We start from the raw sequence: 16,390 nt of genomic DNA on the forward strand, positions 1-16,390 counted from the left end.
GTTTTAATGATAATGTTGTATAGTAGGTAGATATTGTCTACATCTACTGACCATCACTCTTGGTTTAATGATAATGTTGTATAGTAGGTAGATATTGTCTACATCTACTGGCCATCACTCTTGGTTTAATGATAATGTTGTATAGTAAGTAGATATTGTCTACATCTACTGGCCATCACTCTTGGTTTAATGATAATGTTGTATAGTAGGTAGATATTGTCTACATCTGCTGGCCATCACGCTTGGTTTAATGATAATGTTGTATAGTAGGTAGATATTGTCTACATCTACTGGCCATCACTCTTGGTTTAATGATAATGTTGTATAGTAGGTAGATATTGTCTACATCTACTGGTTTAATGATAATGTTGTATAGTAGGTAGATATTGTCTACATCTACTGGCCATCACTCTTGGTTTAATGATAATGTTGTGTAGTAGGTAGATATTGTCTACATCTGCTGACAATCAAGCTTGTTTTAATAATTATGTTGTATAGTAGGTAGATATTGTCTACATCTACTGGCCATCACTCTTGGTTTAATGATAATGTTGTGTAGTAGGTAGATATTGTCTACATCTGCTGACAATCAAGCTTGTTTTAATGATAATGTTGTATAGTAGGTAGATATTGTCTACATCTACTTGCCATCACTCTTGGTTTAATGATAATGTTGTGTAGTAGGTAGATATTGTCTACATCTACTGGCCATCACTCTTGGTTTAATGATAATGTTGTGTAGTAGGTAGATATTGTCTACATCTGCTGACAATCAAGCTTGTTTTAATGATAATGTTGTATAGACGGTAGATATTGTTTACAGCTGCTGGCCATCACGCTTGGTTTAATGATAATGTTGTATAGTACTAGAGGTAAATATTGTCTACATCTGCTGGCCATCACTCCAAGACTAAGTTAGTTTCAATTATGTTTTGTGTTGTATGTACTGTAACTTTTCAACCGCTACGGCACCAAGTAGCTCTGGTAATAAGATTTGAGGCATGTTCTGGGAACACTGAGCTTAATTCATGTGCTTAAAGTGACGTCCCAGATTGGCTGGGAAGTCCACACAAGGTTATCAGGGACAACACTTTCCGCCTACACTGGATTCTGGTTGAGAAGATAAATCCTTTAAACACAAAAAAATCCATTAAAAAGAAAAGTGTTGCCCCTTGTCTTTCTGACCATCCGTCGCATGCTTTTTGTGTCGTGCTGAACTCCTGACGAAACAAACATAATTACCAGCATGTTGATTTGCACTCCTTGGTCTTAAGTGTGGAAAACTTTTTGTGGGGCATTTATATCATAAGGACAGTAGCTCAGTTGGAGACTAGTGCATTCATTTGTCAGTGACTATATGGCAAAACAAATTACATTTCTAAAACCTTATGATATTTCAGTTTTGACTGGACCTGAAGGGCAGAGTGAACTGCTTTGCTAATTTTACATCATGTGCTTGCAAACTGGATTTCCTCCAATAACAGAAAGGTATTGCAGTAAAATGGACACATGAGAAATAGTATAATAATGTTGAAATTACAAGAAAATCTAAAGTAAGTATCGATGATGTTGTGTTTGAAAACCACGCATGTCCTTGTTGGTGGCTGTAACCTGATGCTTTTCATACCATTTGATTTATGTAAACCGCTTCTATAAAAACTGGACTTAATGCTTAAAATGTCACAGATTAGCAATCCGTTCATGTTAATCAGGGACAACACTTTTCCCCTAAACTGGATTTACCTTTAGAAGAGGCTTCCGTTTAAAAAAAAAAACTGTAACTCAAGAAAGTCTCATCACTGATTAGCCTGTGTTTATCAGACTTATCTGGGCTGACACCTTAACACACATGCATTAAGTTCCGTTCTCTCAGAGACTGGCTCATTAGATCAAGGTGATGTTGATTGAAACCCTTAGATGCGAATGGGCATTTGCAGCTACCGTGTATGTATGAATGTGATATTGCAAGTGGTGTTGGAGCTAGCAGCTAGACAAAACAGTAAAATCTACTAACCCCGTCAGGGACTTACAGAAAACTACTCGGTCAGGGACTTACAGAAAACTACTAACTGCCTCTTTGATCAAGTCACTTGGGACATAACTACCAACAATCTCTCAAACACTTGTTTATAAATACATGAAAACTCGTAGAAAAAGCTGTATATTGAGTATGAAAAGCAATAACATAAATACATACAAGATCTACAAAAAACATGCCATTACTCTTAAGTCAAGTCAGATCATTTAATATTGTTTTCTAGCTTAAAACAAAGTGTTAAAAAATGTAGATATACCGGTAGTGTTTGAAAGTATCGTATATTTAGGACGCTTTACAATTTAAAATGTTGTGGGTTGTTTAATAAAAAAGATCACCATATGATTCAAAATAAAACATATAACATGAATGATGTGTTCACAGCAGTTTGAAGCAGCATATCATGTGCAAATACAAATGAGCTGCATCATGCGAAAATGGATCTTAATGCCATATGCAGCTAGCATAGAATCAGACCAGCCTGCACCATCTGGCCAGGAACTACGCTGTCTACTAGAGTCATGTAAGGTCTCAATAGCTGACAAGATAACCCCCATAACAGACTGTGCAGATGCGCAGGCTGACCGGTAGATACGCTTAACGCATATGGCATAATACCTATTTTCGCATGACAGGTAAAAAAATTAGACAATATTTGGAATATTACTGGAGAAAGTTTATCAAATTGTTTAAAAAGTTCACAAGTTAATGTTTTCTGAGTAAAAATATATTGCTGCTCGAAGATATTACATTGATAAATGTATCGAAAATGCACCTGAATGTACTGGAATGAAATGATGGATTCAAACTATAGTAACAAGGAAAAAAAATGTGCCTGCCATGGGGATTAAACCCAGGACCTCTAAAATCAAAAGCTGACTTGTTACAATTAGGGTACAACATGCAACCTTTAACATAAAATTTGTAACTAAAATCCTATATTGGTAGTAAACGTTTTTGCCAGATTATTGATGAAACGTATTGCAAACACAGGTTTCATTCCTTTGAGCAACAACCCTGCAAATCAACGAAGTCCGACTGGAAGACTGCTAAAGGGATAGATTTACTGAATATTTACAAGTATAAGGAATATTGCACCTATGAATACAACAGTTTTAAAGCAGGTATAATAAAACACATGTGTTTATAATGTACAAAATGCATCGTTGTTCAAAACAACTTTAAATTGTTTTCACATAATATTTTCTCTGAATTTATTGTAAAAATTAGAATCAATTAAGATGCTTTATCTTTCTCAGAGCTTCAAAAACAAGTGAGCATCATTTTGTAAAAATTGGGGCTTTATGCGTGTGCACAAAGTGTCGTCCCAGACAAGCCTGCGCAGTAGGCATACAAAAATCAGGGACCACACTTTCCGCTGAAATAGTAATCTACATCAAAAATAAGTCTCTTCTAAATGAAAATCTAGTCTAGGCGAAAAGTGTCCACACTGATAAGCCTTTGCGGACAAAATCAGAGATGGCATTTTATGCACATGCATTAAGCCCCATTTTTCAAGATTCGGGCTAAAGTAATATTTCTATTATCAACAAAGTAATTTTATTATTAAAAGTTAACAGAAACAAGGCACATACACAATGATCAATTTCAGTTATTATGAAAAACATACAAATTTATAACAAGATATGTGTTTGTCAGAAACACAATGCCCCCTATTGTGCCGCTTTGAAATAAAATTTCAATATATCATTTGGCAGGTTTAAAAATTATCTCCCTTTTCAAGCCTTTTACTTTCCTTCGATGGTATTTTTTTACTTTGGACCTTGAAGGATGACCTTGACCCTTCACTGCTCAAAATGTGCAGCTTCATGAGATACACATGCATGCCAAATATCAAGTTCTTATCTTCAATATTGCAAAAGTTATGGCAATTTTAAAGTTTTTGGACGGACAGACGGAGAGTTCAACTGCTATATGCCACCCTACCGGGAGCATAAAAAGGAACATCACAGGTTTCTACAAAATTAGGCAAATTATATCTTCCCTGCTGTATGTAACAATCTTTATGTACTTTTTAGCCACACATATACAAGTTATAAAAGGAGATACCGTATGTGAATGAAACATTCATACATTTCAGATGAAAATATTACATAATTTGATTTGTATCAAAATACAAAATATGGCCAAACAAAATACACACATCTTAGATGAAAATATAACATAATTTGACCTGTATCAAAATACAAAATATGGACATAACAAAAACAACGTTTCAATAAAACAATCATAACATTAAACATCATATTCAATACAAACAATTCAACAGTACATATAAAAACAAATTAAGATCCAGCAAAATGCAAGTTCAGGGACTGTTTTTACCAATCTATGATTAGATTTGAGAATAACTTGACCTAAACACACAAAAATCTGCCTTAAGCAAATATTGCAGTAACCAAAACTTACTGTGGCATTTGCAAATTGTGGGTTGGGGAGTAGCATAAATTGTTTTATTGTTTGTTCATTGTTTGTCTCTGCCTTTTCCATCTGCTATTACAAATAATACTTGTATTGTGTATACATACTGGAAAATGTATTATTCTTTTTTATTATATTTCTTAAGTGTTTTTCCAACACAAAATTAAAAGAAACTGTGTTATAAGTGAAGTGCTTACCTAATTCAATGATGCAACAATTTCCTGTAGTTTAAAACCTTCATTTCGTTCTTACACTACCTATGTAAACTTTGAAGGTATTTTAACATTAAACATCCTTTTCCGTATCCTATTCTGTTATGTAATTCCTCACATGGATATTATCTTGCTTGCAAATCATTTATGTTAACAAAAGTAATATCTATAACATTAACAGCCTATTACATACTGAAATTTTCACATGTACCAGTAGATGACTTAATATCAAAGTTCTACTAAAAGCAAACATTCACACAACAAACAACACTATGCATTAGCTTCAAAGTCTTAGTAAAATGTTATAGTCATTCTAACATCTGTATAGTTAAGGTAGAGACTTTTTCACTTGTCTTACCTAAATGCTGTGGATGCCATTGACTTCTATTATATAGATAACTTTAAATGTGAGCATATGCATCTTTTTCATCTACAATTGCATAACATTATTGTCTAATTTTTATTGGTATGTGACTTTGTTTCATGAAAATAAAAAGTGTTATATAAAAATAATAATTCCAAAAAATAAATAAATGAGATCTTATTATCAGTCCATAATTTATTGCAGTATTTTTCAGTATAAATAGCAAAAAAGTATATATATATATATATATATTATATATATATATATATATAAAGATGTATTCTCTATCTTTTGGCAAAAAATAATTTATTAAAAGAAATTATGTTTTTCTAAAAAAATAACCATCTAAAAATACTTTTTGTACAAATACCCTTCAATAGACAGGGTTGCGATTAAAAAACAACCTTGGGAGAGGAAAAGGCCATACCCCTTCTCAGGGTTCAAACAAACATTTCATTTGTATATAGATCCATAACAGTTAATAACTTTTTGGAGAAGTAGCGTGACATTGAAAAGGAGGAGAAATCATGACACTGATAAAACATATCTCCATTCAACCAGGAGTAAAAATAAAGCTGAGGTCAATGCAAAAGACAAACCATCTTGCAAACATTGGCAAGCATCTTCATGTTCAGAAGATAATACAGAAACTGTTCCCTGTCCTCCTGTTAGCCCCTCCCTCCCCCGAGGCACGCGCATGTTTCTGTTCCTCCTGTGACGCTTTCAACCTCCTGTAGGCCATCACACAATCCAGGACGAAGACTATGAGCGCAATAAAACATATGGCCTGAAAATATCATGTAGTTTTTTGTTTTGAACTGTGAAAAGGCAATTTTCTTGGTTTTCATTGTATTGATGACTTAGTTTATTAATGGACAAGAGGGCCAAGATGGCCCTAGTTCGCTCACCTGAGAAGAGTCGGTTCATTCAATCTTTACCAAACGTCAAACGTGACCTAGATATTGTCCAGACAAACATCCTGGTCAAGTTTCATCATTATTGAACCAAAACTCTGGCATATGGAGTGTTTTTGTTTTTGTAAGATTTGTCCTGGTGACCTATATTATGAGTTGACCCCCCCTTACCAAACATCAAACTTTGCTAACAAAAAAAAAATATTATGAACAAGATTCATTAAATCTGAAACAAAATTGTGACCTCTAGAGTGTTTACATGGATTTTGTATAATATAATGAAAATTTGGACAATCTAAGGGCAGTAATTATGGCATTAATTATGTGATATATATATAAACAATCTTTGTACTAAGTTTCATGATGATTGGGCAAAAAATATGATTTCTAGAGTGTTCACAAGCTTTTTTTACTATATAAATATAAGAAAACTGCCCCCCCCCCCCACCCCGGCAGCCATGTTATTCAACTGACCGGAACCATTTTCGAACTCAACTCTCATATCAAGGAAACAAATGTTTTGACCAAATTTCATGAAAATATGGCCAAAAATGTGACTTCTAGAGTGTTGACATGTTTTCACTATATACATATAGAGAAAAATGCCCCGCCCACTGGTGACCATGTTTTTTCACCAATCTGGATCATTTTCGAACTTGTCTGAGATATCAATAAAACCAATGTTTTGACTAGCTTCATGATGATTGGGCAAATATTGTGACTTCTAGAGTGTTTACAAGGTTTCTCTATAGCCAAATAAGGAAAACTGCCCCCCCCCCAGCAGCCATGTTATTCAACTGACCGGAACCATTTTCAAACTCAACTCTCATATCAAGAAAACAAATGTTCTGACCAAATTTCATGAAAATTGGGCCAAAAATGTGACTTCTAGAGTGTTCACATGTTTTCACTTTATATATATAGAGAAAAATGCCCTGCCCACTGGCGGCCATGTTTTTTCTCCGATCTGGACCATTTTTGAACTCGTCCGAGATATCAATAAAACCAATGTTTTGACCAACTTCATGATGATTGGGCAAAAATTGTGACTTCTAGAGTGTTTACAAGGTTTCTCTATAGCCAAATAAGGAAAACTGCCCCACCCACTGGCGGCCATGTTTTTCAACGGACCGGAACCACTTTTAACTCAACCAACATATATAGTGACCTAGTTTTTGACCCGGCATGACCCAGTTTCGAACTCGACCGAGATTTCATTGGGACAAAGCTTCTGACAAAGTTTCATGAAGATCGGACAATAAATGTGGCCTCTAGAGTGTATACAAACCAAATGTGGACGACGGACGGACAGACGATGGACAAAGACCGGTCACAAATGCTCACATGAGCAATCAGGTGAGCTAAAAAAGTAATATAACTAAATAACAAATCAGAAAAAACATTGGTTTAAAAATTATTAACTGCTAACAATAGTCATGTCACTTATTACTTTACCCTCTTATTTAATTCTTAGACATTTTAAGCAATTGAAATAACATGAACAAATAAAAAAGCTGGTTTTTGAATTTCATCTGAGCTCTAAGAAAAATCTGACTAAATGCATGTGTGTAAAAAATAAAGTTAGATTTAATCTAGGGGAACACTTTCTGCCTAGACTGGATTTTCATTTAAAACAGACTTCCTTTAAATAAAAAAATCCATAAAAACAAAACTTTACATCCCTTATTAGCAGGTGTGAACTGCTCAGGGCAATCTGTGACAAAACTTCACGCACATGCAGTAAACCCACTTTTCTCGACAAGACTCATATATATCAAAACAAAACGTTTGAGACAAGAATTCAGATTTTAAAGGCAAGTCATCTTTGGAGATTTCTGTTTCGAAAATTATTCTGCATGATGATACAAATCATTAAAAAAATTATAGAGGATATGTATTTGTTTTGGTAGATCATCAATTTTAATCAATTTTTAGTAAACATAGAAATTTATATTTTCACGACTGGCACAGCCATAAGTGAAACTATTTATTTTCTAAGATACCAAGTGAATATACATCAGTTATCTACCAAAATCAACATTTTTTTATTCAATGCTTTTTCAACATTTGAAACGGGTTAAATAAGAGAATTGTGCAAGAATAAAAATGCCATAAAAAGTCCTGAAAGGACTTCATTTTACAATGAAATTATTGCACAATGTTTGAATCAGTGATTGACTGGTTTCTAAATCACTGGAATTTCCTTATAAAGCAGGGGAAAGACTTGAATAAAGTCTAATTTTGTTACATGTATGTCTGTACAAACAAATTTAAATATGAAAGTTATACACTCACACAAGCGGTGACCACAGCAGGTCCAAATGGAATTCCTACAGCAGCAATAATTGAGGCAATGAAGTACTTCAGAGTGTACACCAACAGGTAGATAAACTCCTGTAAACATATTCAACCAACGGTGAAGATGGGCAATGTTAATAGAAAAACAAGATTTTTCAAATGAGCCTTGTTCTGGGAAAACTGGTCTTAATGCATATCGTAAAATGTTGTCCAAGATAAGCCTATAAAATCCACACAGGCTAATCAGGGACTCCACTTTTTGCTTTTACGGAATTAACCTTTTTTTTTAAAGACAGTCTTTTATAAAATAAAATCAAGTGTAGGAAAAAATGTCAAAACGCAGACAGCATAGGCTAATCTGGAATGACATGTTTCACATATGCATTAAGCCCACTTTTCCCAGTACACAGGCCATTTAAAGAAAGGATTGTTAATAAGAAGATGAAGACACACTCCTGGAGAAATACATTGAAGAATCACATTCATGAAGAAACCTGTAGTGACAGTGGACCTTTTCTGTGACAAAGAATATATCCCAAAAGCGTCACGATTGATTTTTAAACATTTTGTTTGTGTTTTTCTTATTATTTTAATATTCCCGCCATTGTAATAGATTTCAATTCTACATTAGACTTCCTATTTTAGTTCAAACATAATGATTTCAAGACTTGAAAAAAAGTGCAGCTTGATTTATCACCATCTTCCATTGTTACTGAAAGTGGACAGTGAAATAGCACTTGAAACAAAAACACAAAATAAGAAACCTTCAATCAATATCCAATAAAATGTGCGGCAAAAGACAGAGTTTGAGTTCAAGTTTATTATGATGAATACAGCTCTTGGTATAATTCTGATAAGAAACATACATATGTTGGCGAGTCAGATTTAAGAAATGTTTTATAGGTCGCTGTGGGGTAGTGGATATGGTGTCCAGTTGTTGTTTTTTCGTTCAAATTCAGGGCCGGTATTTTGACCCATTCCCAATGGAATAGGATTTTTTTTTTCCCATATGGAACCTAAATATTCCCAATAGTAGTATTGTCAATTTTAAAGCATTTGTTAGCAAATCAACTACATGTACAACACTAATTTTCCAATTTTTGTATAAAACGCTGCAAATTTGTCAAATCCAAGTGACCCGGCTTAATTCCCAAAATGGTGGAAAAAACACTGGTGTCCTCCTAGGGACTGTCATGGGCTATATCCCCACTGTGAGTGTTCTTTACATCTCCTCCATACACAACAAGTACTGGTTCTACCCAGGAAAGGGACTTAAAGGCATTTTGAAGTAGTAAGTACTTAAAATGCAATTGAGCTAAAATAAATAGGTTTAAAAAATTCTTTTCTAAACAAATATCAAGTTTAGACGGAGAGTGACAAACCTGACAAGCCTGTGCAGACTGAACAAACATATCTGGGATTACACTTTACGCACATGAATTAAGCCCTATTTTCCCAGCATGCTGCTGATTTTGTATTTTTTTATGCTAGGACAAGGCTCATATACTGGAAAGTAAAACGTAAGACCAAATGACTACTGAAAGAAGATATTGATAAGATACACTTACATACACCGGCCAGTATGCGTGGACTCTGGAGTTGACATTGAAGGACACCAGGATCACGATCAGTATGGTGGTGATGAAGGCAGATATGGTAACCCAGGCAATGAATCCTGACCCCACACACGACCCAGCGATGATAGCAATGAACCCTATCAAGCTCAGCACCTGTACATAAAAATGAGCAGCTTCATGCGAAAATGGGTCTTATGCCATATGCTGCCTGAATCAGCACAGTCAGGTAAGGAGCTACCCTGTCTGCTAATGAGACCACAAAAACTTGCCTCATTTTAAAGTGGACAGGGTAGCTCATGACCAGTCTGTGTGCATGTGCAGGCAGTTCTGGAGATAAGCTGACTGCATATCCCATAAGACCCATTCTTGCATGATGCCGCTCCAATCAGTCTCCTGGTAAGCACATTGAACCACTGACATCAGTAAAACATGAACATATTTCCAGAATACTGGCAGTCGTGGCTGGTTAAACTCCTGGTTAAGTATCTTCTTGTTTTTCATTGGCAAGTGAATGGCTTTCAGCCAACAATAATACAGCTTTACTATTCACCAAAATGCAACTTGTTAAGTAGTTGTAGTATTTGCAATTTGCAAATCCTAACTTGCCCTGTCTGTATTTCCCGTACAAAAACCTGTTATGTAATGTTAGGCAATCATAATAAAACATTTCATCATTAACTTTCAAGTACAAAAATCATAATAGTTTTTATATTAATGTTAAATTAATATTATCTGTAATTTTTTCTTAGTTTTGAACAATATAACATGCAAATTACACTAGCAAACATGTGAGACAATGTCTTTGACAAAATAACATACTTCCTTTTAAATAATTCTTTTACTTCTCCAACAATAGGAAGAGTCTGTTTTCATACATTTATAAGGTTGAAATTCATTGTTCTAAAATATTTCCGGAAAATGCTTGATGGAAGTACATAAGCTGACTTTGGTTTAACAATTGGTGCATCACATTGTTGCCTGGTTACATCTGGATAGTTATCAATATATGTATCCCAGAAAAAGCAACTTTTTGGAAAACCCCACTAATCTGCTGGTACAAATAAACATGACCCATTTATAATCCTTTCAAAATCACACACCGTATCAACCGTTATAATTTAAAGCAAGCATTCATTGGTTGATTTAATGGACCAGCGTTGTTTGTACCGGGGTGATTAGTGGGTTTTTCTAAACTCGTGCTTTTCAGGGATAGATCTATAGACACTCCTGGATATAAGAGACCCTTTCTATTTTGGCATTGTCTGTATAATCTTTTTCCAAGTGTTTATTTAAGGATAAAGGATACTGTTGAGTAGACCTTGTTTAACTTTTTTAGATTCATTTTCTAATTAACAATTGGATAACACTTTTTCATGGTCTGAATAGCATTTGATATCACAAGCTCACCAGCCATAGCCAACGGGCTCGTGGAATAATACACCCATGCTTTAAAACTTTCACATGAAAAAAGTAATAGGTTGCACAACTACTGAAATCAATATAGTAATGGCGCCTTGCTCTGGGAAAGCCAGATCAGCATGTTCAGTTGCAGAGGCTTATCAGGGTCAATACTTTCCACCTTAAGGGATTTTTCACAAAGAAGAGACTTATTTACACAAAAAATACCATAAACGCAGGAAGTTTCATCCCTGATTAGTCAGAGAAGACAGTTAACGCATGTGCATTATGCCCCGTTATCTCAGAACAAGGCCTCTATACTCATAATACTCACAATTTCTATACATTTGAGAGCGCCCTCCACAGAGAACAGGTACTGTTTATGGAAGCCGATGGTGCGGTCCTGGGGCACTTGCTCCACGGTGGAGGAGTACGGGGGCGGGTAGGCAGCCTCATCCCATGCATCGTCATCCAGCTCTACGTTACGCATGCTCTGTGACGTCATCTATCTGTGGACAGGAAAAAACATACATAAACAGATACTACTGATTTTTTTGTGTAAAAAGGAATATAATACATGTATTTATGTCGGGGCTTAAATAATTAAGACTTTAAACTTGGTATTTACCAGCAGCCGCTATTATTTTGGCTGGTAAAATTATTGACAGAAATATACAAATGTTGTTCCAATATGTATATTTTAAGGGTGTATCTAACTTTGTAAACACTAACTAACTGGACCATTTCATTTGTAAATATCACAATTTTTGGACATTAATTTTTTTAAATAATTGTAAATGTCCGAAAACTTAAGAAAAGAGTAATTAATTTATGATACACCGTGAAATAAATCGTTTAAGAGTTATTACACTACACTGTCAAATGAATCATGTCACTTCCCCCCTCATCATTGATTAAAATCAGAGTTGACTTGCAGGTGGCTGAAATACCAGGTTGACACAACATTATTCAAAAAAGAGGTCCAATACCATGTTTAACTGAATATGCAATTGAATAGCAATTTTTCTGGTATACCCCTCATTTTACCATATTTCTTCTTTATCATTAGGATTTAAACAAGATGCGTTTGTGAAGGAAAAATTGTCTTCACTTCTTAAGTTGCCTTATACGGGAATGTTTTACCAGTAAAGGGGTTTTCTTTGGGAGCAATTCATTTAAAAAAAAGTGTGGCTTGGTATTTTGGTTGGATGACATAAAAAGACAAATAAAACCTTTAAAAGAAGCAAACATATTATCCAAGAATATGCAGTAGCAATTTATTATTCTAGGGGCTGTATTATATAAACCTACTCATAGCACAGCCCAAGGTGCTTAGAATAACAAATATATTGGGCTCTTTCTTTGAGAATATTAAGCTGATTTTTATGGGTAATATTTCAGGGAATATGCATCACTTCATTTATAAGACAACAGGGGGCTACACTAGGGGTACGTAAAGGGCAACAGTATTTCTTTTAAGTGTCTACTTCTACTTCGTACTTCCTACAGAAAATTCCTGACTATTACAGGAAGGCCTATTTTAGGCAAAAATGGGCACTGTCAAGTCTGTTTCCTGGGAAGAACCAGTACATGGTGTCTATGGAGGAGAAAATGAGAATCATCCCAGAGTAGGGAGCGAACCCACGATCTCCCGATCGCTATGCGGACACCTCATCCACTACACCACCGCGACCTCGTCCATATGAACGTACTCCCAGAGCTTTTGATCAGGGTTTTTTATCCACTTTTTGGGAAGATAGCCCATGGCTTTGGAATTGGGAATTTTAATCGGCAAATTCATGAAATTGGGAAAATAAATTCATTAGCCTTTTTATTCCAAACGAAAAGTCCACTGATTAGGGAAATACTAAATTTGATATAACTCTTTATAATCATTCAAATGAAAAGAACAAAATCATTTACTACTTTGTTAGATTTAATTGCAGTAAACTTGTGATTAAATACACATTAGACACTTCTTTCTAAAAAAAAAAAAAAAAAATTTTTTTTTTTGGAAATGGGAATTTTTTGCCACATTTTGGGAAAAAAAGTATACAATTTGGGATTGGGAACATAGCCGAATTTCCTATAAAATCGGGCCAAAAAAAACCCTGCTTTGATAATTTTTCCTATGGCAGCTCTGAAAGTCCATATGCACCCCTTCTTCAACACAATCGCAAATATGCGCACATATTTAGTGCGCATCACTAAACAGACGCCGTTCGTTACCAATTAAGGCAAGCGATGAATAAACTTCATAAACACATTAAGTTTACACGAATGGCAGCCTACGGACGTTATCCTTTGCATGCAACCTAAAAAACACGATGATATTTCAAACCACTATTCTTGCTGTCATTTTCATTTTGAAATTTCGAACAGTATGAATATTCAACGACTCAAAACATTGTTATCGACTACGGGGAACATTAAATATCACAATTGGAAAATATTGGTGTAATGCGACCTAACCGATAGCGACACTTTTTGTTGGCAACATTACAACATTTCCAAATATGGTGGCTAGAGCGTACGAAATAATAACAAAGAATATAAAGCAATTATTTCTTGCTTTAATGGTACCATTTGCATGATTTTGTGATTAAGACAGGTAATCATTGATAAGTTTTTGCAGTATCAGTGTTCCTTAGCCTTTGCAGTGGCTCTGGACAATAGATGGCGCATTGCAACTCTCAGCAACCCTTTGGGTTACAAAGCTGAGAGTTGAATTATTGCAACTACACCGTGACCGTGTCTTAATGATATATTGAACAGTCCTAAAATGAAGCTACGTTTGGTGATGTGATTAACCCAAGGTCTTTTGTTTCAAACAGAAATACAAACCTTTTAGTCTGGAAGACTTATTGTACTGGTCAAGGACCAATAGGTGATGCAAAATTTTCCATAGATATTGATATTTAAGATATTGTTCATGCGCATTTAATAAAATGAAACAATAAATGAATCTATGTTAGTGTTTCTTCTTTTTATTTCATTACCTCTCCAGATGGTATGATGGATAATTTAAATTTAAATAAGGTCTGTCATAAAACCACTTTATTTCGCAGAAGTGGCTATAAAAATAGAGGGTCATGGTTCCTTCCAGGATTGGCATCCAAACTTCTAAATTCGTCAGGGAATAACAAATCATTACCATGAGAAAATTTTATTTGAATATCAAACTTGAATGTATTATCTTTTTAATTCGGATGAAATAAGTAATTTTAATTGAACTTAAAACGTTAATCAAAATTATATTTACCAAATAATTGCAGATAAAATCGAAACTTATAATGAACATGTAAACAAATCAGATTACTTCCCCTGAGATGAAAGGAAGAACCGGTCTCAAGTAAAAACGGACCGATCCAGCCCCAAACTAATGGTAAGGTACTCGGTCATATCAGACACACGTTAAGACTGGCAGAAGCTAACTGGATGCGACACGAACCAAAATCGTTTTTGAAAAATTTGTATTATGGATCATAACATGGAAAATTGACATTAAACGATCTTACTGTATATGTTTAAACAAAAGATCTAAAATACACAAAGATCTTTGGTTTGAACATATATTCAGATGAACGCGTTTATAACAGTAGAATACCCGATCATGCTTTTTCAGTGTATTTTATAATTCACCTGCCAGTGTTACACTGGCATTCTAGCATATGCCCCTGTGATATGGCAGGAAAACAGACAAAGTTTGAACCAAATTCGGCAACATGTATCCCTGCTTCCTTGGTCGTTGTCTAAGAAAATTATGTTTGATCCAAAGAGTTACGCCAATTACTAAAGACTAAAGTTGATCTATTGATTCTTCCCCGAAAAGCAGGACCATGCTTCTCTTTATGACGCCCATCTATGATTCTGACAACAAAACAATCACAGGTCATTTCCCGGCTAGATTGAACTTTACCGGTTAGCAGTTGTTTATCACTATCGACAAAGCGGGGGTTTGGGGGCCGATACTAAGGAAATATATATAGGATAAAAAGGATTATAAGGCGTTGCGTTAGTTGTTATGTGTTAGGTGTTAAGGGTTAGGGTTTGGGTTACGGTACGCTGTTCTAGCGGTAGTTGAAGTAGTGGAAGTACCAGTGGTACAAGTGGTATCAGTGAAACCGGAAGTGGTATCGATAACAACATGGCAGACAGCAGTGCGGAGCCCACTATTCGTGATGTGATGCTTCTTCTGAAGTCCGTCTCATCTCGTTTACAGTGTTTAGAGGCAAAGATGAGTGTGATGGACTCGATCGAGAAGCGGATGGAGAGTTTCGAGAAGGAGATGAAGCAGCTGTGGGTGGTTCATGAGGAGAGGGCTAAAAAGGTGGAGGAGCGTGTATCACGCCTGGAAGATAAGGTAGATGGGGCAGATATCCATGCTGCAGAGCTCGCAGAGAGGGTCCAGGTGCTAGTAAAGGAGCGTGATACCCTTCGGGAGGACGTAAGCTACCTTCAATCGCAGTCTATGCGAAACAACCTTATCTTCACGTCAATACCAGAGGCAACCGGAAACGTTATGGAGACGCCGGAGATGACGGAGGTCAAGTTACGCCAGCATTTGGTGAGCGCCTTCAAGCGTTCACAGGAAGTAGCTACCTCTATTAGATTCGAACGTGTTCACCGGTCTCCGGGATCGCCGACACATGGCAAGATAAGAAACATTGTTGCTAAGTTTTCGTTCTTTAAGGACAGAGAAATGGTGAGAAAAAGGTGGAAGGAGCTTGATGGCACGGCGTTCCGGGTGTTCGAACAATTTCCTCCTGAAGTCATGATGAAAAGGCGTCAACTAGTGCCGAAAATGAAGGAGGCGAGGCGGCTGGGTAAGCGGGCTTACCTGGCCTACGACACGCTTTACATTGACGGCACCCCGGTGCGCGCGTAGGAGCACGGCGGTGGTGAAATATCTATCCTGTCGTGGAACGTTAACGGACTTACGGATGTAAAGAAGTCATCTCACAATTTTGTAAATATTTTAAGTTCTCATGATCACGGTGCCTATACCACGTGACTTTTTAAGATCTGGGTGGGGAGTTAAATGTCAACAAAAGCACGACAAAGGTAAGATTTTTAAGGATAACTTTTTTAATATGTCATCATTTTCAATGGGATAAAGTGGAGAGCCCGCTCATTAATGAGAGTTTTCT

At 35.7% G+C, this 16,390-nt stretch overlaps 2 protein-coding genes across 2 annotated transcripts; one reads left to right on the forward strand and one right to left on the reverse strand.

The window, feature by feature from the left end:
• Window positions 1-2,144: 2,144 nt before the first annotated feature.
• On the reverse strand, window positions 2,145-14,586 carry LOC127844963 (CKLF-like MARVEL transmembrane domain-containing protein 3). The gene is made up of 5 exons (XM_052375554.1): window positions 14,503-14,586; window positions 11,575-11,749; window positions 9,834-9,995; window positions 8,263-8,361; window positions 2,145-5,840 (listed from the first exon to the last, which is right to left on the reverse strand). Exons 2-5 carry the CDS (start codon window positions 11,743-11,745, stop codon window positions 5,685-5,687), a joined length of 588 nt encoding a protein of 195 aa, XP_052231514.1. The 5' UTR covers window positions 11,746-11,749; window positions 14,503-14,586; the 3' UTR covers window positions 2,145-5,684.
• Window positions 14,587-15,387: 801 nt separating this feature from the next.
• Window positions 15,388-16,128, forward strand: LOC127844745 (uncharacterized). The gene has a single exon (XM_052375206.1). It carries the CDS (start codon window positions 15,388-15,390, stop codon window positions 16,126-16,128), a length of 741 nt encoding a protein of 246 aa, XP_052231166.1.
• Window positions 16,129-16,390: the final 262 nt, after the last annotated feature.

The sequence above is a fragment of the Dreissena polymorpha genome, chromosome 9 (genome assembly GCF_020536995.1).
Source record: "Dreissena polymorpha isolate Duluth1 chromosome 9, UMN_Dpol_1.0, whole genome shotgun sequence".
NCBI classification, from domain to species: Eukaryota; Metazoa; Mollusca; class Bivalvia; order Myida; family Dreissenidae; genus Dreissena; species Dreissena polymorpha.

What these genes read in the sequence shown, in the direction of transcription:
- LOC127844745 (XM_052375206.1), top strand. Translation starts at nt 15,388, where the DNA reads ATGGCAGACAGCAGTGCGGAGCCCACTATTCGTGATGTGATGCTTCTT.
- LOC127844963 (XM_052375554.1), bottom strand. Translation starts at nt 11,745, where the DNA reads ATGACGTCACAGAGCATGCGTAACGTAGAGCTGGATGACGATGCATGG. An exon ending in ACGCATACTGGCCGGTGTAT is followed by an intron (nt 8,362 to 9,833) that starts GTAAGTGTATCT and finishes ATATGTTTACAG; the next exon opens with GAGTTTATCTACCTGTTGGT. An exon ending in CTGCTGTGGTCACCGCTTGT is followed by an intron (nt 5,841 to 8,262) that starts GTGAGTGTATAA and finishes TGATATTTTCAG; the next exon opens with GCCATATGTTTTATTGCGCT.